Source organism: Watersipora subatra, chromosome 9 (genome assembly GCF_963576615.1).
Source record: "Watersipora subatra chromosome 9, tzWatSuba1.1, whole genome shotgun sequence".
NCBI lineage: Eukaryota > Metazoa > Bryozoa > Gymnolaemata > Cheilostomatida > Watersiporidae > Watersipora > Watersipora subatra.
This window is the reverse complement of record NC_088716.1, coordinates 10,670,177-10,694,740: the sequence shown is the minus strand read 5'-3', so window position 1 is coordinate 10,694,740 and position 24,564 is coordinate 10,670,177. Positions and strand designations below refer to the sequence as shown.

At 32.9% G+C, this 24,564-nt stretch overlaps 2 protein-coding genes across 2 annotated transcripts in view; both read right to left on the bottom strand.

Annotated features, from left to right (window-relative positions):
- LOC137403550 (THAP domain-containing protein 5-like) overlaps positions 1 to 24,564 on the bottom strand; it is a 290,272-nt gene that overhangs the window by 248,978 nt on the left and 16,730 nt on the right. The gene's annotated exons all lie outside the window — the stretch shown is intronic.
- The window catches only part of LOC137404771 (baculoviral IAP repeat-containing protein 7-B-like), a 28,143-nt gene continuing 7,898 nt past the window's right edge, over positions 4,320 to 24,564 (bottom strand). The window contains exons 4-9 of the mRNA XM_068091002.1: positions 18,672 to 18,808; positions 17,228 to 17,297; positions 13,971 to 14,079; positions 12,180 to 12,300; positions 5,180 to 5,274; positions 4,320 to 4,601 (exon numbers count right to left, since the gene is read on the bottom strand). Coding sequence (XP_067947103.1) covers positions 4,320 to 4,601; positions 5,180 to 5,274; positions 12,180 to 12,300; positions 13,971 to 14,079; positions 17,228 to 17,297; positions 18,672 to 18,808 — 814 coding nt within the window. The remainder of the gene's footprint in view (positions 4,602 to 5,179; positions 5,275 to 12,179; positions 12,301 to 13,970; positions 14,080 to 17,227; positions 17,298 to 18,671; positions 18,809 to 24,564) is intronic.

The following is a 24,564-nucleotide window of genomic DNA, read 5'->3' as shown; positions in this document are numbered from 1 at the left end:
ATATAACTATAGCTTTAGTTTATATAACTATAGCTTTAGTTCATATAACTGTAGCTTTAGTTCATATAACTGTAGCTTTAGTTCATATAACTGTAGCTTTAGTTCATATAACTATAGCTTTAGTTTATATAACTATAGCTTTAGTTCATATAACTGTAGCTTTAGTTCATATAACTATAGCTTTAGTTCATATAACTATAGGTTTAGTTCATATAACTGTAGCTTCAGTTCATATAACTATAGCTTTAGTTTCTGTAACTGTAGCTTTAGTTCATATAACTGTAGCCTTAGTTTATATAACTACAGCTTTAGTTCATATAACTGTAGCTTTAGTTTATATAACTATAGCTTTAGTTCATATAACTGTAGCTTTAATTTATATAACTGTAGCTTTAGTTCATAACTACAGTATAGCTTTAGTTCATATAACTGTAGCCTTAGTTTATAACTTTGTACATCAAACAAGCTGTAGTAATGAGTAGTGGCTCTTATTAATTTTCCCCCACACCAGAATTATGTAATACCACAGAACACCGCTCTTATTATAGTAAATATTGTTCTGCAAATCGTAAAGGAAGTCAGTCGATTGGTTATAGGTAGTTTAAAAAAGGTAATTATAATGTCCCCTCACACTTGCATGTTTACTGTTCCTGGCCATTACCTTTTACATACTGTATGCTTACAGGTCGGAGTCACAATGTGTACATATCTTTCCATATTTGCACATCAACCCCTATTGTTTTTACTTACACAACTCCGACTATGTTATTGTTAACTTTCACTATATTATCGTTACTATCATTTTTGGTGTCGTTTCATTGTTGTCCTGTTGGTAGTTACATGGATTAGTTGGGTTCAGTTCCATTGAGGGAAGAGCAATGTGTAGGGATTGTCTCTCCACGGTCGAATCATGTTATTGTTCATTGATAAACCTGTAAGAGGTTTCCTAGGGTTAATCATTTAAATGAATCCTTTGGTTTTTTTTGTCAATTTGCATCGTGGAAAATTACTTCTCTGTGTTTTACTTTCACTTTTACCACCTGTCATAGATGTTGTATTTTTACTTGTTTACTGCTACACACAACCTTCCTTACTGCAATGCATAGTCTCCATGTGCATTGTTTTGGTTAACATAGATAGTCTGTCAGCTGTCACATTTTATATTGCTGTCTATATGTGTTGTGGTTTTGGTTACAGTTGTGTCAATAATTATAGATTGTTCATTAACTAAATTACAGTTTATATTATATTCCCTATATATACCGTAAAACCTCTAATTGAACGCCATGGCGCTCTAGTTTTCATATCTTTTTCTATAGAGGCGGTCATTTGGAGGTGGCGTTCAAATAGAGGCTGACGGTCTATTTTATAAATGACATGTCACAGTTTTCGGAAGATAAATTTAGCCTTTTTACGGGTGAAGCGAATGTCACCTATATTTTGCTCTCCTTTGCCGATGGAGCGACATTAACCTTTTTGGACGCATTAAATCTGATAACTTACCTCCAACTTGTCAAAGATCTCTTAATAAGTATGCCTCGAGAAACCGAGAAATCTCTCTATCAGTCGATATCTATTGCTTGCCCTTGACCTGCGTTTATATTATAGCCTGTCTTTTTTTTTGCAATTTGTTGGAATTTTCCAATTTTATTTCATTCTAAATTTGAAGACATGTTTTATTCTTATCTATATTTAACAATGTTGCAGCAAAGCTCATTGTAATCATCGATATGCATGCCATAGTTAGCAGCCGAAACTAGGTTTTTAAGTGCACTAGAAGTGAAGTTATGAGCATCGATTGTAAGCATTGCATGTAAGCCGTGTTAACTGATAGCTGAAAAAAAGATAACTGCAAAGATGCTATTAGATAACATGCTATAAATCTGCATATTTATAAGTTATGTAACGATAATCTATCAAATGATACAAATATATATTTATGAACAAGTGACATTAGTGAAGCATACTTATATTACATGCAGAAACGAAAATTAACGTTTTTAAACAAAAATATTTCCGTTATTTGCTCAGATAGCTGCGTTCTGATTGTTGCTTTTGATGGAATGAACATCTGCTAGTTGTCCAATACTTTACACAATATCTTCTGGTCTCAAATCTTCTTCTACACTGCTGAACTAGTCGATATTAGTGTCCAAACAATTTTTTGGCAGAGTTTGCGTAACAATTTGCTCGCAAAGCGTAACCTTTGGCTCAAAACTTGCAAATCGTTTTTATATACATGTTTTTCGAAGTATTAAGACTGCGTTAAACAAGGAACTACCATTAGCCTGATACAATTATTAATTATTTATAATGTGTTGCTTTCAAAGTTTTAACGAAAAAAAGTTAGAGTTGGACAACGAAAGAATTGATTGAAATAAATGTAAACAATTCATCATTAATACGATTTTGTGGACGCTTTTCTACTGATCACTTGATATGGGTTCATAAAGATCAAAGTGGCGATCAAATGGAGGTGGCATTCAATTAGAGGGTGGCGGTCCATTTTTCAACCCTTGTCTCATAGTGGCGGTCAAATAGAGGTGGTGTGCAATTAGAGGTGGCGTTCAATTAGAGGTTTTATGGTGTATCAAATGACATATTGCTTTTGCTGTCTTAAAAAAAAACTCATTTATGTGCTTTATTGCTCGGTGACACCAGTTTGGTTGGCTTGAATTCAGTTTACATTAAAACTATGACTCTCAGCTAGGTGTTTGGTTTCAATCCATATTCTATTGTCAACCTTTTATGTCATTGATTGAGTGTAGATGTTGATATTCAGTGAAAATTCAACTACAGTCTGGTTATAGCCATACTTGGCTTCATACAGGTTCTTCCCGGGCTGCACATGGCTACAGGCGCAACGGGGCTTGGGATACATTATAGATGTACATTCTAAAATGACAGACGCCGAGTTTGAGACCGCCCAGGGTCATGACTATATCAGTGGTGACACATCATTTCTTGGTCAGTCATCCAGAAATCTATAGTTTTAGGCACTTCTAAATTTCCCGGCTGCAAGAGCGCGACACAATTTGGTACATGTGATGGTATTTAGATTTAGATATACACGATCACATATCCCTCGCTATTTATGAAAAATTTGATGGTTTTTAGCCTTGGTTGGAGTACATAATAGTACACATTAATTGAGGTAGGGTTCATTGACAGTGCGTAACAGGACATGGGACGATACATCAGCAAATGCCATGGATGAAGTTTTTATAAATATTTTGATGCTTTTGGGCTATGGTGAAGTTTTTATTGAGGATATTCACAATTCATAAATATAGTAATGATGATTTAGCCATTGAAAGCAGCTTGCAGAAGATAACTCAGGTTTATGGATATTCATAGATCTAAACAAATGCTTAGTCTAAAATTAAAATAGACACTGTTGAGAATTTGCTTTACGAATCCAAAATCTTCAAAAATAGCATTAGTCGCTAAAAATGTCTTAAATTTTGTGTCATGGGGTTGTCGACTGCATCACAGGCTTTACGAGGTACTAGTTCACTTTACTTAATAATATACTCTTTGTGCATGAGAGCATTACTTCCACTTTGTACTTACACTTTGTACTTCCACTTACATTTTATCGCTGTTTCTTATATTCTGCCATTGCTAGTACATACATGTATTACTTCTTAGGTGTTGAAGGTGTAGTTATATAATGTGTTCCTGTATGTCTGTCATTGTAGATGTGGTTGACCCGCCTGTTGATTAGGTACCACCACTCGCTGATTGATCCATTGATCCCCGCTCATCCCAAAGGCGATTAAGCGTTCAGACCATCATTGACATCTTTTTACCATGTGTTTTTTTACTGGCTGCTTCCTTTTACAGCTTCTTAAGGATTATTTGTTGTATTTTTTGGTCTTGTAACCGTGATATGTGCTTAATATATTTACAGTGCTGTGCAAAATTATGAGACCGCCCTCAATGTTTTCAAAAATCATAAAATGTTTCTATTTTTATCACTGTTACAGCCTCAAATTTTCATTTAGTCCTTATATTATACATATCAACAGACTCAGAATTTTGTACCAAAGAGAATGGTATAAAGTTCAACTATGTGCATAATAAATAGACGCAAATATTTTAGCTACTCCACTTATCACACCTTTTATTTTCAAATGGCATGTTATTACTCATATCAACATTAACTTATATGGTTGGTAAATTAATATTTTACTGTTATATTGTGATATCATAAGCATTTGGATAAAATATATAAGAAATTAATTAATATTTTGTTGGGCAGTCTTTGTTCTTTATCACTGCTTGACATCGTCTTGGCATACTGTGGACAAGGTTATTTAACTCTGGTCTGTCACAACATGGTGCCACATGTTGATGACTTTCTCTATTAATTCTTTTTTGTTGGTTGGTTTGTCTTTGGCAATGATTGTGCTCATTCTTTGCCACAGATTCTCTGTAGGGTTCAAGTCCAATGATTGGGCTGGCCTATCTATTTGAGAGACACCACTATCGTCCACCCAGCTCTTGGCTAATCTGGCTCGATGACACGGTGCATTGTCATCTTGAAATGTCCATTCGGTTTCTCCAAACAGTTGCCTGGCATTAGAAAGCATCTTTTTCTATAGAACATATTTATACTTTGCAACATTCATTATACCCTCACAGACATGAGCCTTGCAATGCCATCCGCTGCCATACACTCCCACACCATCACACTTGTTGGGTGTTTGATTGTTGGGAGAATACACTGAGGACTAAATTCTTCTGTAGGTCTACGCCTCACATAATTGTTACCAACATGGTTTTGAATAGTGAATGTGCTTTCATCACTGAACAAAATTCTTTCCCATTGCTCTGCTGTCCAGTCTGCATGGTCTTTGGCCCATTTTAGTCTTACTAATCTTTGCGTGTCGCTGACTTTTTCACTGAGTTTTCGTCAACCTTTAAAGCTTTGCAACCTTGAAGTCTATTTTCTAAGTCTTCTTCTCGCATGGGGTAAGTAACATCAGCTTCTTGCTTCCGTTTCTTGCACAGTTCTGTACTTGTCAAGTGGGGGTTATTCAGTGATAGGCGTACCGAAGTCCGTTTTTGTCTTATGGTGGTTGCCCTTTTACGCCCTCTACCAGACTTCTCAGACGGTTTTGGTGTCCAGCCAGGGTTTAATAGCTGTAAAAACTTCTGTTTTGGTACAACCAACCTCAGATGTGATCCTCCTCTGAGAAATCTCCTTTTTGTACAAGTGAATGCTCAAGTATCGTTTTTCTTTAGTCAAATGTGATGGCATTTTGAGGACTGAAATAAACCAGGTGAAAACCTTGACTTAAATACAAGTTTTGTCAACAAAGAGACACTTTTCATGAGTAACAATGTCTGCAAATTGCAAAAGATTTAATGCATTATGTGATAACACATTGTTGAGCAGAACGTCTTTGAATAAGCGTAAGCCCAACTTCAATCACACTCAGCTTTGATTAGATTTGTCTTACTTTAATCCGGTGCCACTAATCTGTAAATTGGATTTAGGTAACATTCTATCGCTGTTTCTTATATTCTGCCATTGCTAGTACATACATGTATTACTTCTTAGGTGTTGAAGGTGTAGTTATATAATGTGTTCCTGTATATCTGTCATTGTAGATGTGGTTGACCCACCTGTTGGTTAGGTACCACCACTCGCTGATTGATCCATTGATCCCCGCTCATCCCAAAGGAGATTAAGCGTTCAGACCATCATTGACATCTCTCTACCATATGTTTTTTTACTGGCTGCTTCCTTTTACAGCTTCTTAAGGATTAGTTGTTCTATTTTTTGGTCCTCTAAACATGATATGTGCTTAACATATTTACAGTGTTGTGCAAAATTATGAGACCGCCCTCAAGGTTTTCAAAAATCATAAAATGTCTCTATTTTTATCACTGTTACAGCCTCAAATTTCCATTTAGTCCTTATAATATACATATCCACTTTAATCCGGTGCCATTAATCTGTAAATTGGATTTAGGTAAATGTTTTAAAACAAATTTATTAGGTACCATTGTAGAGCACAAAAATCTGCACTCATTGATATATTGTTGACAATAAGGTGAGCTGGAGGTTAGAAGCTCCTACAGAACTCTGCAAACAACTCAAAATCGGAGGTAGTCTGATAATTTTGCACTACACTCTACTTTAGCACAAGTGTACGCTAACCCGCCATGAACTGCTACTTATAGTTTTTGCAAACCGATATGCTACGAACATCCAAATGATTATATTTGTGACTTGGAATGCTCTGTCTGTTTTGTAACATGATCAATCTATTTAGGAAAATTGAGTGGTGTATAGTAGGTTTATTTTAGGTGATGGCCTTTTGATAGCCTTGTAACTGGATTCGGATTCATGGTTGATGTTGCCTTGCATTATCTTCAAATGCTTGTACCTTTTTTCTATATCTACAGTATATCCTTACATATTTTCTTTATGTATAGGCGTATATATATGTCTCATTAATAAAAAGGCAAAGCTTTGGTCTTCAATAATATGTAAAATACAAGATGTAAAAATTGACCACTAAAAGCACTTCACTACAAATTGTTTCACGCAGTTTAGGTATTAACCAAAAAAGTTGTTAAAATTTAGTTCTTCGCCAAATCATCAAGGGTTTACTAAAAACCAGCTCCTCAACTAAAAAAGTCTGCGATGTCAGATGTCTTTAGCTAATGCGAGACATTAAAAAAATGTATTATACGTATATATTTATCATGATCAGTTTGGTATAAATCCAGAAAAACCACTCAAAGATGAAAACATTACCAGTCAAATTATGATTCTTGTATCATATGCCTATGATAAGGTATTACAGTATTACTAGCTGTTACTATTAGAATAGCACAACGATTGCACTGTTGCATCATAGCAGTTGGAATGTAGCCAGAGTTGCCTTCCTTTGTAGCAGTGTAGGAGTAGGCAACTCATAAATAGTGTTTTTGGTGACCATAGTTTTTGTGTCCAAGGATGACAAATAGCTGTGAAAAGGCTACTATCGTTATAGATTCACACAAAGTTTCTGAACTTGTTTGTATTTTTGTGTTTTGTTTAGCAGTTTTTTGCTACTTTCTTAATCAGTTCATGTTCTATAATATGTTTTTATGCAAATGGCAAAAAAAATGAAGTTTGGCCTCTGATAAACAGAATGGGTGCTGTGAGTTGTACATCAAGCATTAGACAAAAGAGGGAAACAACATGGGCATAGCAGATAATTTGCATTTTAAGATGCGAGGCCTGAACTCAGATACCAGAGTAAATGAAATGAATTGAAATACTTTTATGTAGTCCAGAAAGACTGCCATAAACGGCCGGCAGCCATTTCAGGAGCAGGGCAGCAATGTAGAGCTAGGCGAAGATTTGAGAGGCCATAGACATGGTCATCAACAATGTGTTTAAAGGATTTCAAACAACAGTGGAACCTTGGTTCTCAAACATAATCCGTTCCAGAAAGTTGTTCGAAAACCCAGTTGTTCGAAATTCGAAACAAGTTTTCCCTTTAAAATTAATGTATGGAAATTTTAATCCGTTCCAAGTCGAGAAAACAGTTTCGGTAAAGTATTTTTTTAACATTTCACACCATAAACTGTACTGTATACTGCATACTATAAATAAAAACAGGTAGATATAGATTGTGTTTAATCTTAATAAAATATTTTCTATTTATGATGATGGAAAAAGAAAACAAAAGTGACCATTTCGTATGTTTTGCTTGTAAAACATCGAAAACATTAAAAGTTAAAAGTTGACTTGCAACAAAATTCACATTACAGTTCTTTGGTATCAAAAGATTCACCATGTTTGACTCTGCTGTGTTGTAGGTGCAAAATATATGGAAATGTGATTACAAGCTCTTAAAAGCTCAAAAACGAACAGTTAATTGCTGCCATCACTAAAACGTCGTAGGATGGAATCAATTTATTTCTCTGATGTACGCAAGCAATTTGGTTATTGTTTGACAAATGATTTTATCGTGAATTGAAAGGCCAATAAAAGGCTCAGCATAAAACTTCTCGTAGCACTGGTCTATGACAAATACTTCGGGTTTTACCGAAGACCCTGTATCAAATATAGATGCTCGCTACTTTACAGTTTTGTTTCGGCTTGGTCTAATCGTCAAGTCGTAATCTCTTCATGTGACCCATACATTCTGCCAAACAGCGTGAATAATTTCTGCAGCATTTTCCGACTATCACAGGTGACCAACAGGCTTGTCATGTTTATCAGAGGAGGATATGCACTTCTTCAAGCTAAGGTTAAAGAATTAAACAAATTTTTACGGTAGGTTTTGAGATACAAGTGCTCAAAATGACAGCATTACAATGATGATGAAACAGACGCGTAAGGACAATAGACATGGTTTTATTGAATGCGTGAAGTATATTTGTGAAAGTATTTCAACGATTGAGATTGCATGAAAGTGTAAACAGAAACCATCTCTCACAACTACATCACATTTGATCTGTTTTGGAAAGGGATTCTACTCTACAGCGTTTTCGTGATGACGGCGATTAACTGTTCGTTTTTTGAGCTTTTAAGAGCTTATAATCACATTTCTACATATTTTGCACTTATAACACAGCTGAGTAAGACATGGTAAATCTTTTGATACCAAATAACTGTAAATAAACCTTTAAGATACAATACCAAAAATTGCAGAAATTAATAATGAAAAAGCAAAAAATGCAACGGATCAGTTACATCAAAAGTCCTGAGAAAAAAAGAATATAAACAGCAATGGCACATTTGCTTCACATCTTTGAAGAAGAATCCTCCTCCAAAACAATTTAGGGAAACGCAACTGAAAGAGTTGTCTCCCTCGCAAATCTCTTTGGTAGAGGAGACATCGTCCCAGATGGCTCTTTTCTTTTTGTAAAGAATTTATAAAGCGTAACTTGCTTCTCCCCTTGTTAACAAATGTTTCCACCCTGTTCCGAATGTTCAATTCAAATGCTCTGGTTTGGTTGAGAACTGAATTTATGTTCGAGATCCGAGATGAACAAATCTCAAAATTTTTGGTCGAGAACCGAAGCGTTCGAGAACCGAGGTTCCGCTGTACAATAAATTGTCAGGGACTTTTCAGCTAGGCAATGGGGAGTGATCTATAGGATAGACTGATAGAAAACTTACTACATCAAAAGAGTTCAGTGCAGTTAAAGATAAAGATAATAATTTGGCTGTGAATGTGAATATTATTTATATAGGTTTTCATGAGAAAATAGTGTTCTGTTGACCTCATGGTTAAAAGTTAAAGCTAATATAATGTGGTATAATATGATAATTGAGAATGAAATTGATAATGGCTTCTTAATATGATTTCTATAAGAGGGTAATATGATTGAGCTGAGTATATATACATACATGTAATATATAATATATATATATATATATATATATATATATATATATATATATATATATATACAGTCATTTGCAAAAGTTTAAGACCACCCTTGATTTTTCCGAAAAATGAACATTTTTGGCCTTACACCAAATTTTTTCTTTTTTGTTTACACTATGATACAAGTTAAAGAATACATAGTCTTTACTGTGCAACAGTTACTCCAAATGCTGCTAATGTCAATATTTTGTATGTCGTCCCTCGTTTTCTATTGTAGCTTTAAATCTCCTTAGCGTGCTGTCAATAAGTTTTTTTACAATAGTCATCAGTGATCTCAGTTATCGAACTGTCCTAATTGCTTCATATACGGCTTAAGCATTTGGGGCTGCTCTTTTGCTTATTTGTCCTTGAATTTGCATTACAGATTCTCAATTAGGTTGAGATCTGGGCTGTTACCTGGCCAAGCAAGAACTTCAACTTTCATCTTTTTCAGATAATCTATCACCAATCTGTTCAATCTGTGGCAAGGTGCTCCATCATGCATAAAGACAATGCATTCACTTACCTCATATATAAAGCTACTATATTGTGTTCAAAAAGTTTTTCTTCCTTCTCACCATTCATAGTGATGTTTTTATCTAAAAAGTACCAGCCTGCAGTCCCTTTGACGAACATCGTCCTCCATGCCATATGGCTCAGTGAATGTTTTATTCTTATGACAGCTTTATCTGTCATCAAAGCAAGTTACTACTGGTCTACAAACGTGTCTATTGCGTAATTTAAACTACAACAAATTAGACTTATCTTAGAATAATACGTTTGACCAGTCTTGAATGGTCCAGTGGCTATACCTCTTGGTTACAAATATTTTGGCTCTAGCAGTCGGTGCCAAGGCCTGTTTTTACCCATTTTCACCATGTTGTTTAACCTAATATTTGCCACAAAACTGAGCCAAAAATTAAATAAAGCATGAATCTTTATGCTTGGCAATAATGAACCGACTTAAAGAGTGACTGATAGGGTTACAAGAACAACTGAGGAGATTAACTGAAGCCAGAAGCTAGTAACATCATTTAATAGAAAATTTCTTCAAATTTACCAAGTGGTCTTAAACTTTTGCAAATGACTGTATATATATATATATATAAATATATATATATATATAAATATATATATATAAATATATATATAAATATATATATATGTATACCAGTGTTAGTAAATAAAATATAGAATGGTCAGTAGTCACAGTATGGCCAGTTAATCAATATCAAATGACAGCTCATTCACAGGAACTAATATCTCTTCTTTCATAATCTTGATAGCGTTATATTTAAAAGATTGTCTGTGTAATAATGGTACAGGTGTTTTTTGATTCTGATACAATTCTAAAGAGTATCTCTCCGCTATACATAGAGTTCATGTTAAACCTTAACCAACTATTTATTTCTTATATTGTTTGCCTTCATTAAGTCAAAAGATTTTCAAATTATATTGTTGATTTATAGTTCGTTACCAAACAACTACCGTAAAACCTCTAATTGACATTCTGTTTGAATGCCACTATAGAGAAAGAGTTGAAAAATAGAGCGCTTTAGAGGTTTTACAGTATCCACATACTGGTAAAACTAAGGCACTACAAGCATTTGGAATAAACTGGCCAGATTATATGATCTTGTTAACTTTTTCTCTTGTTAGTTTTATTAATCTTAAATGGCTGTCATTTGGTTTTTATTAGTGAAAGTAGTGCAGACTCCAAAATATAGAGTAACTTTATTTACACTGGTAAGTGTCATTTAAAGCAAATCACACCATGAGAAAAAACAATAAAGATGGACACACATTGGGTCAATTGCAATGAAGTGAAGCTGAAATGAAAGTATTGCAGGGAAGTGGAAGCAAAGGAAGGAAAATGAGCTAAGGGCGAAAGAAATAGAGAGCTGAACCAAAGATTGTCGAGAATATCAAGGTATAGCCAAGAGGTAGACAAGTCTGGTCACAGTTTGACCTCCCCTAGACTATAGCCATTTATATTACTGCATCCTATAACAACTTGCAGGTTGCTTTAATTGTTTCACTTTGTAGTGAGAAGTTACAAAGGAATAGATAATTAAGTCATGAAAAAAATATGAGTTTTTTTTATTATTCGCTAAAAAGCATGGCAGCGATAAAAATTAGAAAACAATCAAAGCTAAATTGGTGTCAGCAGTGAAATATGTCAGTAGTCAACCTTTAGTAAACTGTTTACTCGTCTGATTGCGATGCAGATTGGTGTCCGGATACTCCTGCCCTATTTAGATTTTTTGTTCCGAGTTTACAATAAATTCTTCTGCATGTATGAATGTCTACTGAATAAGTGCAAGATGTCCCTACATTAGATTGAACAACATACGCTTTTGTTACTTGATTTATAAAGGTTTTGTATTTGTTTGATTAAAAATCTGTTTGACTATATTCTGTAGTCATGCTTACGGCCATTCTGTAGGCTTAGGCGAGTTTCCAAAAAAGGTGAGAGAATAGCAAACTTATTTACTTTATCCATTAAAAATAATCCAATGAATAATCAATCGAAAAATAAATGCATTGCTTCATTGAAAATTTTCTCTAGAAAATCTCTTCACCGGATCACTTATTTGCTAAAATGATGCTGCCTACTATTAGAGTGTTGTTTGCTGGTTTGTACTCTAATCAACTGGTTTAACGATGCAGATTAAAATTCAATATGATTTTATATTTTACATTTATTAACTCATATACATGTAAATCATATAAAATGCACTTCTTTAAACAACCACCAAGCTTCCACCGGATCGATCGGTAGAAACTAAATACCAAAGTTGATCGGAAAGTGGCCAGAAACTGGCATTTTACAAGAAGGGCAAGGATCTGGAAGAGAATCCTGGGCGCATTGTTTACAGATCAAGAAACATCCACACGGCATAAGGGCTGCTGCCTGTAATTGTAAAGATAACAACAGAGTAGTATTAGGTAACATGAAAAAACCATTGTATGTCCACATTCACCAGATAACACTGTATGATGTCTGTCCATATTCACCATAAAACACTGCATATTGTCTGTCCATATTCACCATATAATACTGTATAATGTCTGTCCATATTCACCATATAATACTGTATAATGTCTGTCCATATTCACCATATAACACTATAAAATGTCTGTCCATTTTCGCCATATAACACTATATAATGTCTGTTCATATTCACCATATAATACTGTATAATGTCTGTCCATATTCACCATATAATACTGTATAATGTCTGTCCATATTCACCATATAACACTGTATAATGTCTGTCCATATTCACCATATAATACTGTATAATGTCTGTCCATATTCACCATATAATACTGTATAATGTCTGTCCATATTCACCATATAACACTAAAATGTCTGTCCATTTTCGCCATATAACACTATATAATGTCTGTTCATATTCACCATATAATACTGTATATTGTCTGTCCATATTCACCATATAATACTGTATAATGTCTGTCCATATTCACCATATAACACTGTATAATGTCTGTCTATATTCACCAAATAACACTGTATAATGTCTGTTCATATTTACCATATAACACTATATAATGTTTATCCATATTCACCATATAATACTGTATATTGTCTGTCTATATTCACCATATAACACTGTATTTCTGTCCATATTCACCTTAACACTGTATAATGTCTGTCCATATTCTCAATGTAACACTGTATAATGTCTGTCCATATTCACCATATAACACTATATAATGTCTGTTCCTATTCACCATATAATACTGTATAATGTCTGACCATATTCACCATATAAGACTAAAATGTCTGTCCACATTCACCATATAACACTGTATAATGTCTGTCCATATTCCCCATGTAACACTGTATAATGTCTGTCCATATTCACCATATAACATTATATAATGTCTGTTCCTATTCACCATATAATACTGTATAATGTCTGACCATATTCACCATATAAGACTAAAATGTCTGTCCACGTTCAACATATAACACTGTATAATGTCTGTTCATATTTACCATATAACACTGTATAATGTCTGTCCATATTCACCATATAACACTGTATAATGTCTGTCCATATTCCCCATGTAACACTGTATAATGTCTGTCCATATTCACCATATAACACTATATAATGTCTGTTCATATTCACCATATGACACTATATAATGTCTGTCCATATTCACCATATAACACCGTATAATATCTGTCCATATTCACCATATAACACTATATAATGTCTGTCTATATTCACCATATAACACCGTATAATATCTGTCCATATTCACCATATTACACTGTATAATGTCTGTCTATACTTAACATATGAACCCTTCACCACGCACCCTTCACCGTGCGCTCCTCAACACGTGAGCAAAAGGAAATATACTAAATGAAATGCCATTCAGATGTCGACACTGACTTTTGGTCTCCAGACAGTGGACTGAACTCTACGCAGAACCCAGTTCCACCAACAAAGCACAACAAACGACAAACAAATAACGATCTGTTCTTAAATAGCTTTCCATACAAACACCATCTGACCAGCAAACTTGCAGTGTAGTAACTCCTACCTTTCGTTGGTCATGGCAAAGTTCACACATTATAGCCCGCTCTATCACCCTAGCATCAACATCAGTTAATGCCCCCCGTTGGGCAACCAAATCACGGAGAGATCTTGGACTAAAATATTTAAAAATGTACTTTATAATTGTGAGCAACTATTGAAATTGCTTGACAAACACAGAATCGAGCAAACATTAAAATGGCTCAAAGTTTAAAAGCTATATACAGACAGTATACCTTTTTTAACTTTATATGCTATTAAAAAAATATATATATAACTTATAATACCTTTTAAACTAGGTAAATCATATTATATACATTTATATATAAATACATGTGTGTATATATGTACATGTGTGTATATATGTACATGTATGTATATATGTAAATGCATATATATATATATATATATATATATATATATATATATATATATATATATGTAAATGTATATATGTACATGTGTGTATATATGTACATACATATATATACATGTAAATATATGTACATGTATATATATAACATATATATGTAGATGTATATATACATGCACATGTATATATAAATATATATACATGTATATATATACATAAATATATTTATGTATATATATACATTTATATATACATTTATATTGATATATAAATGTATATATAAATACATATACATGTACATGTATATATATTTATATATACATTTGTTTATAAATATATATACATGTATATATATTTATATATACATGTATATATAAATATATATACATGTATATATATTTATATATACATGTATATATAAATATATATACATATGTGTACATGTGTGTATATATGTACATGTATATATATATGTACATGTATGTATATGTGTATATATATATGTACATGTATATATATATGTACATGTATGTATATGTGTATATATATATGTACATGTATATACATATACACTAAGAGATACACTATATATATATCAGTGTGTGTCTGTCATCCAACGTTTGTCTGTCCGATTATAGCAACGATTAAGTTTTAGCAAAAAAAGCACCCTGGTACTGAGTTTGAACTCCCGACATTCAAATGGCAAATCTACTAACAAGCGCACATAATCACAAGACTAAGCCAATGTTACAATGCTTTACGATGCCACACTTAATATATACTGTGTATCGTGATAGCACGCGCTGTGATATAGCTGTGATATCACTTGTTGTGATAGCACGTGCTAAATGTACAGTTTTCATTATTAATTAATACAGTGTGCCCTCGGGTTACTATGCCTTGTTATACGATGTTTTCGCCTCACAAGTGGAACACAATGTCTTTTTGACCTCGCCATACGGAGATGAAATTTTGTTTAACTTTTTGATATACGATATCAATGATACGCAATCAGTGCGCTGATTGCATCTGTATATGGGCTGTCTTATACAGTATAATGCCTGTTTTACTAAGTGCAGTACCAACCGTAGGGAGTTCTTACGTTCAAGACAGACGTATAACATAAATGTTAAATTTACTTTAAATGAATTTAGCTTACTAAAAACACACTTCTTAAAGCTAAGTTTTAGTATGTATTTTACTAAACTAAACTTCACCCTTGTCATAGGCTAAAATTTTATCACTCATCTGTTTTCAGTTTCGCTTTTACTTTGCTGTAACTTGTAACAAATAACGCTGAAGTAAAGTGGAGAGCAAGCGAACATCGTATTTCTTTCAAGGTTATAGAAGGGATTTTGGTGAATAGCATATTGGCATTTCCGGTTATTTCGTCGTAATCAGTACACCGACTTCTAAACTTTAATTTCGAGAAAACTTTTGTTGATATCGTATGGCGGACAAAAACCGCAAAAAAATTTGTCCTTGTATGGGGAGCAGGAAAAAACATTGCATTCCATATTGTTACAAAAAAAATTATAACCGGGACATCATAACACAAGGGCATTGTAACACAAGGGCATTGTAACACAAGGGCATACCATATTAACTAATATTTTAGCGCATAAAATCGTGAAAAAGATATACAGTATATGGTACGAGCGATGGGTGTGATAAGAATGACTTAGCCTTGCGATTACACGCGTACTTGTTAGTTGACTTGCGATTTGAATGGTGTGAGTTCAAATCCAGTACGACGGTTTTTTGTTGATGAAACTTTATAACTTTAACCGGACAGACAAACGACAGACAGACGACAGACCAAACAAGACAGACAGACAAATTTTTCGACCATCACAGGTGACCAACAGGCTCCTCATGTTTACCAGAAGACGATGTGCACAACCTCGAGCTAAGGTTAAAAATTAAACTAGTTTTTAGGCAAGGTTTTGAGATACCAGTGCTCAAAGCAACAGCATTATGATAATAATGAAATAGACGCGTAAGGACAATAGACATGGTTTTATTGAATGCGTAAAGTATATTTGTGAAAATATTACGACGAATGAGATTGCATGAAAGTGTGACCAGAACCACATCCTTTTCAACTATGTCCCATTTGAGCCGTTTTAAGAAGGATTGCAACATATGGCGTTTTCGTGATGGCTGCAATTAACTGTTCGTTTTTTAGCTTTTAAGAGCTTGTAATCACATTCCCATAGATTTTGAACCTACAACGCAGCGGAGTAAGACATGGTGAACCTTTTGATACTAAATAACTGTAATGTAAGTTTTGTTGCAAGTCAACCTATAAGATGACTTCTCTATACTGCCGCACACGATAGCAACATGTTAATATGTTACACCAACACATTAAACTGTTGCTGTAACATGTTAATATGTTTCTGTAACATACTAACAGGCTGCTTTAAACTTGCGTAAAAGGAAGATCTTTGGTGAAAATTGTAAAGTGTTTCAAGATAACAAGTTTACATTGAAATGGCAACTTCATGCTAAATATAACTCTGACATGAAAACGCTTTGAAAATGCTTGATATCATATTTCTACGCATAAGATGACAACTCTATGTTTAGGGAGACAATTCTATGCTGATGATGTCAACCCTATGCTGATAATGACAACTCCATGTCATCTATATAGTGCTGACTAGCATTATTTATGGCACAACTCTATGCTCAAAGTAATAACTCTATGCTGATGATAGCCACTGTACACTTGTGGTCACAAGTGCATCAACTAAGCGGTGGAGTAGATACTAGCAATGTAGGATACGAGTGAAAGAAAAATCTTAGTCAGAAGTTATCTTGCATCTGCCATGCTATAAAAGCTCATATATAATTCATGAATACTTCACTAAGAGCAAACAACTCACGCTGGAGGATTAACAGGGATCACTGGAGCAACGGCGAGTGGTACTTGATGAACAGGTGGGTCAACTGCATCTACAATGACAGATACACAGGAATACAGCGTATAATTATACTATCAACATTTTCTCCTAACAAGACAGAGTAGCTAAAATCATTGCTTGAGATGAGAATACCATGGCAGACAAAGAGTACAAATAACCTGTACTAGCAAGATAGAATATAAAAAAAGTAGTGATCAATTGTAAGTGGGAGTACAAAGTGGAAATAATGTTCTCATGCACAAAGAGTATATTATTAAGCAAAGTGAACTAATACCTATAGAGTAGTGCTGCACGATAAAACGATATTGCACGATAAGTGTCGATTTTGTGTGGGACGATATCATTTTGGGGCGTTTTGTAGGTCGATTCTGTAATGGGTATATCAACGTTTTCAATATTATGTCGAAACGATAAATATCTGTGTTAATTGGCAAAACCAACATCGATTATTGCCGGCTTTCGTGACTCGATATCGGCACAGCACTAGTTCCTGAAAACTTATTTGCGACCTCGCGGATTTTCTTCATCTTTGAGAATCCTTTAGAAACGAACCGGCGAAGTAGAAAAAAGCTTCATAAATAAAGTTAGAGAGAAAAGACGACCCCCACGTTTTTTGTATTTGGACACTATTATCGACCTTGTATTTTTGTTTCTTAGGTGAAACGTCACAATAATCTATATAAGAGAGCATAACTCCAAAGTTTCGATACTGAACGATATCGATAGCTCACAGGGCCAATATATCATTTTGGCATGCACTGTCATATCGCGCAGCACTACTACAGATTATAACTCTCGGCAAAACAATAGGAAGCCTGTGATGCAGTTGGAAAATCCGTGACACAAAATGTGGAAAAAAAATAACTTCGCGAGTTCCTTATGATATTTGTGGCGACGCTATTTGTAACGATACTGGATTTGTAAAGAAACTATCAAAAGTATCTATGTTAAAATAAGCATTTGTTTAGATCCATGAATAGCTCTATAAATAACCAAAAGTTTGGAGTTATCCTCTGCTTGCTACTTTCAGCAGTATGTAGCTACAATAGTCATTAGGCCTACTCTATTCATGGCCAGTGAATGAACTGAATGAAAAGCTTTAACACAATGCGTCTGCTAACATCGATGCATTAACATATTGATAGACCTCAGGCTAAAGAATTTGCTGATGTAACGTTCCGCATCCCCTTATCCACTGTCTATGAGCCCCATTGTTAATGAGCATTACCTCAGTTAATGTGTACTGTCATGTACTCAACCAAGGTAACAACATATCAGATTTTTGATAAAATTGTCAGGGATATGTGATCGAAATGTGAATGCCTCACATGTACCAAATTGTGACCTACTCTTGCACTCGGGTAATCTAGAAGTGGCTAAACTTATAGATTGCTGGATGACTGACCAAGAAAGGATGTGTCACCGCTGTTATAGTCTTGAGGCTGGGCAGCCTCACTCTCAGCGTCTGTCATCTCAGCACGCACAGTTCTTATGTATCCCAAATCCCGTTGCGTCTGTAGCCATGTGCATCCCGGGAAGAACCTGTATGAAGCCAAGTATGGCTATAACCAGACCGTAGTTGAATTTTCACTGAATATCAACATCTACACTCAATCAATGACAAAAGGTTGACAATAGAGTAAGGATTGAAACCACTTAGCTGAGAATCACAGTTTTAATGTAAACTGAATTTTAAAAATGAGTGTATCTAAGACAGCATCGGCAATATGCCATATAATAAACATATAGGCAGTATAATATGAATTGTAATACAGGCAATTAACAACCTATAGTTGTTGACACAGCAGTAGCTAAGACCACAACACATATAGACAGCGATATGAAGTGTAACAGCTGACAGACTATCTATTTTAAAGATGAACTTGCCCAAATCTTTAGCAGGTTTTATCAGAAAGTATAAATATTTTTCTATCATTTGCCATTGTTTTGGATGTTTGAGTTGATCTGTCTGCCAGGATGTTTCAAGATTGAGATTGACAAATCTTGATCATGGTAAAAATCAGATCAAGCAAAAGTGTGATGATGATATCTATAGTCGCAAAGAGACCAACAAATAGAGTCTATATTTATAGTTGCAAAGATACAGACAGAATAGAGACTTGTAATGCTGCCACTTGAACACAATAGCTGATATCAACTCTAGCAATGACAGCGATTAGTGACATCAGTTTGCGCATACTTTTTGTTGTATAATCAAGCTGGTGGGCAGCGGGCTACGCTAATGTCCAAGGTCATGGGAGTTACAGGTAGTTACGGGAAGGTACGATAAGTCAAGGTGAGTATATAGGCGTCGGGAGATTCAGACGGAGTTCTTCTTTGTTTCAACCACATGTGAGTACGCACATTTACACAACACTTTTCTTTTGAACAATTTAATTGCGTTAAAGTTTTGTCAATTTCAATCTTGAAACATGCTAGCAGTCAGATGACCTCAAATATTAAAAACAATCGCAGATGATGAACAAATACTGATACTTTCTGATAAAAGCTAATAAAATTGGGTGGATGTTCATCTTTAGTCAATATAATCCACATGAAAAAACACAAAAGCTAAGCATATGCATAACAGTAAACAGGTAGGAAGACAACAACTTTGAAAAATGACGATCTATGTTATAAGAAAACAAGTATGACTATCTATGTTAATCAACATAATTCACATAGAGACACTCAAGAGCTATGCATTGCACTAGAGGAAGGTTGTGTGTAACAATTAACAAATAAAAAGACAACACATACATGTATAAAAGACAGTAAAGTGAAAGCAACATACAAAATATTCAACAATTTTGTTAAGATGCAAATCGGCAAAAACAACCAAAGGATTCGTTTAAATGATTAATCTTAGGAAATCTCTTAAAGATTTACCAATGAACAAAAAAATGATTCAACCGTGGAGAGACAACCCCTACACACTGCTCTTCCTTCAAGAGAACTCAACCTAGTGTCTATTACGACTAAATGCCAACAAGACAACAAATAATCGACAGCAAGAATGATAGTAACAATAATAAAGTCAGGGTTGTGTAAGTAAGAACAAGAGGGTTGATGTGCAAATATGGAAGGTTATGTACACATTATGACCCCAACCTATTAGCATACAGTATGTAAAAAGTAGAGGCGAGGAACATGCAAGTATACAAGGCGAGTATACATGCAAGTGTGAGAGGAGATTATAATTACCTTGTATAAAGCATACAGTGCATTACTAGGTAATCACTGACCTAAAATATACCAACTAAATAAATTTTAACTTATATAAAATTAGGCTACAGTTATATGAACTAAAGCTACAGTTATATAAACTAAAGCTATAGTTATATGAACTAAAGCTACAGTTATATGAACTAAAGCTACAGTTATATGAACTAAAGCTACAGTTATATGAACTAAAGCTACAGTTATTTGAACTAAAGCTACAGTTATATGAACTAAAGCTACAGTTATATGAACTAAAGCTACAGTTATATGAACTAAAGCTAGTTAGATAAACTAAAGCTACAGTTATATGAACTAAAGCTACAGTTATATAAACTAAAGCTACAGTTATATGAACTAAAGCTATAGTTATATGAACTAAAGCTACAGTTATATGAACTAAAGCTACAGTTATATGAACTAAAGCTACAGTTATATGAACTAAAGCTACAGTTATATGAACTAAAGCTACAGTTATATGAACTAAAGCTACAGTTATATGAACTAAAGCTACAGTTATATGAACTAAAGCTAGTTAGATAAACTAAAGCTACAGTTTTATGAACTAAAGCTACAGTTATATGAACTAAAGCTACAGTTATATGAACTAAAGCTAGTTAGATAAACTAAAGCTACAGTTATATGAACTAAAGCTACAGTTATATGAACTAAATCTATAGTTATATGAGCTAAAGCTACAGTTATATGAACTAAAGCTATAGTTATATGAACTAAAGCTATAGTTATATGAACTAAAGCTATAGTTATATGAACTAAAGCTACAGTTATATGAACTAAAGCTATAGTTATATGAACTAAAGTTACAGTTATATGAACTAAAGCTATAGTTATATGAACTATAGCTACAGTTATATAAACTAAAGCTATATTTATATGAACTAAAGCTATAGTTATATAAACTAAAGCTACAGTTATATGAACTAAAGCTATAGTTATATGAACTAAAGCTACAGTTATATGAACTAAAGTTACAGTTATATGAACTAAAGCTACAGTTATATGAACTAAAGCTACAGTTATATAAACTAAAGCTACAGTTATATAAACTAAAGCTATATTTACATGAACTAAAGCTACAGCTATATGAACTGAAGCTACAGTTATATGAACTAAAGCTATAGTTATATAAACTAAAGCTATAGTTATATGAACTAAAGCTATAGTTATATGAACTAAAGCTACAGTTATATAAACTAAAGCTATAGTTATATGAACTAAAGCTATAGTTATATGAACTAAAGCTACAGTTATATGAACTAAAGCTACAGTTATCTGAACTAAAGCTACAGTTATATGAACTAAAGCTATAGTTATATGAACTAAAGCTACAGTTATATGAACTAAAGCTATAGTTATATGAACTAAAGCTATAGTTATATGAACTAAAGCTATAGTTATATGAACTAAAGCTACAGTTATATGAACTAAAGCTATAGTTATATGAACTAAAGTTACAGTTATATGAACTAAAGCTATAGTTATATGAACTATAGCTACAGTTATATAAACTAAAGCTATATTTATATGAACTAAAGCTATAGTTATATAAACTAAAGCTATAGTTATATGAACTAAAGCTATATTTATATGAACTAAAGCTATAGTTATATAAACTAAAGCTACAGTTATATGAACTAAAGCTACAGTTATATGAACTAAAGCTACAGTTATCTGAACTAAAGCTACAGTTATATAAACTAAAGCTATAGTTATATGAACTAAAGCTACAGTTATATGAACTAAAGCTATAGTTATATGAACTAAAGCTACAGTTATATGAACTAAAGCTATAGTTATATGAACTAAAGCTACAGTTATATGAACTAAAGCTATAGTTATATGAACTAAAGTTACAGTTATATGAACTAAAGCTATAGTTATATGAATTATAGCTACAGTTATATGAACTAAAGCTATAGTTATATGAACTAAAGCTATAGTTATATGAACTAAAGCTACAGTTATATGAACTAAAGCTATAGTTATATGAACTAAAGCTATAGTTATATGAACTAAAGCTACAGTTATATGAACTAAAGCTATAGTTATATGAACTAAAGCTACAGTTATATGAACTAAAGCTATAGTTATATGAACTAAAGCTATAGTTATATGAACTAAAGCTATAGTTATATGAACTAAAGCTACAGTTATATGAACTAAAGCTATAGTTATATGAACTAAAGTTACAGTTATATGAACTAAAGCTATAGTTATATGAACTATAGCTACAGTTATATAAACTAAAGCTATATTTATATGAACTAAAGCTATAGTTATATAAACTAAAGCTATAGTTATATGAACTAAAGCTATAGTTATATGAACTAAAGCTACAGTTATATGAACTAAAGCTATAGTTATATGAACTAAAGTTACAGTTATATGAACTAAAGCTATAGTTATATGAACTATAGCTACAGTTATATAAACTAAAGCTACAGTTATATGAACTAAAGCTACAGTTATATGAACTAAAGCTACAGTTATCTGAACTAAAGCTACAGTTATATAAACTAAAGCTATATTTACATGAACTAAAGCTACAGCTATATGAACTGAAGCTACAGTTATATGAACTAAAGCTATAGTTATATAAACTAAAGCTATAGTTGTATAAACTAAAGCTATAGTTATATGAACTAAAGCTATAGTTATATGAACTAAAGCTACAGTTATATAAACTAAAGCTATAGTTATATGAACTAAAGCTATAGTTATATGAACTAAAGCTACAGTTATATGAACTAAAGCTACAGTTATCTGAACTAAAGCTACAGTTATATAAACTAAAGCTATATTTACATGAACTAAAGCTACAGCTATATGAACTGAAGCTACAGTTATATGAACTAAAGCTACAGTTATATAAACTAAAGCTATATTTACATGAACTAAAGCTACAGCTATATGAACTAAAGCTAAAGTTATATGAACTAAAGCTACAGTTATATGAACTAAAGCTACAGTTATCTGAACTAAAGCTACAGTTATATAAACTAAAGCTATATTTACATGAACTAAAGCTACAGCTATATGAACTGAAGCTACAGTTATATGAACTAAAGCTATAGTTATATAAACTAAAGCTATAGTTGTATGAACTAAAGCTATGGTTATATGAACTAAAGCTATAGTTATATGAACTAAAGCTACAGTTATATAAACTAAAGCTATAGTTATATGAACTAAAGCTATAGTTATATGAACTAAAGCTATAGTTATATGAACTAAAGCTATAGTTATATGAACTAAAGCTACAGTTATATGAACTAAAGCTATAGTTATATGAACTAAAGTTACAGTTATATGAACTAAAGCTATAGTTATATGAACTATAGCTACAGTTATATGAACTAAAGCTATAGTTATATGAACTAAAGCTATAGTTATATGAACTAAAGCTATAGTTATATGAACTAAAGCTACAGTTATATGAACTAAAGCTATAGTTATATGAACTAAAGCTATAGTTATATGAACTAAAGCTACAGTTATATGAACTAAAGCTATAGTTATATGAACTAAAGTTACAGTTATATGAACTAAAGCTATAGTTATATGAACTATAGCTACAGTTATATAAACTAAAGCTATAGTTATATGAACTAAAGCTACAGTTATATGAACTAAAGCTATAGTTATATGAACTAAAGCTACAGTTATATGAACTAAAGCTATAGTTATATGAACTAAAGCTATAGTTATATGAACTAAAGCTATAGTTATATGAACTAAAGCTACAGTTATATGAACTAAAGCTATAGTTATATGAACTAAAGTTACAGTTATATGAACTAAAGCTATAGTTATATGAACTATAGCTACAGTTATATAAACTAAAGCTATATTTATATGAACTAAAGCTATAGTTATATAAACTAAAGCTATAGTTATATGAACTAAAGCTATATTTATATGAACTAAAGCTATAGTTATATAAACTAAAGCTACAGTTATATGAACTAAAGCTACAGTTATATGAACTAAAGCTACAGTTATCTGAACTAAAGCTACAGTTATATAAACTAAAGCTATATTTACATGAACTAAAGCTA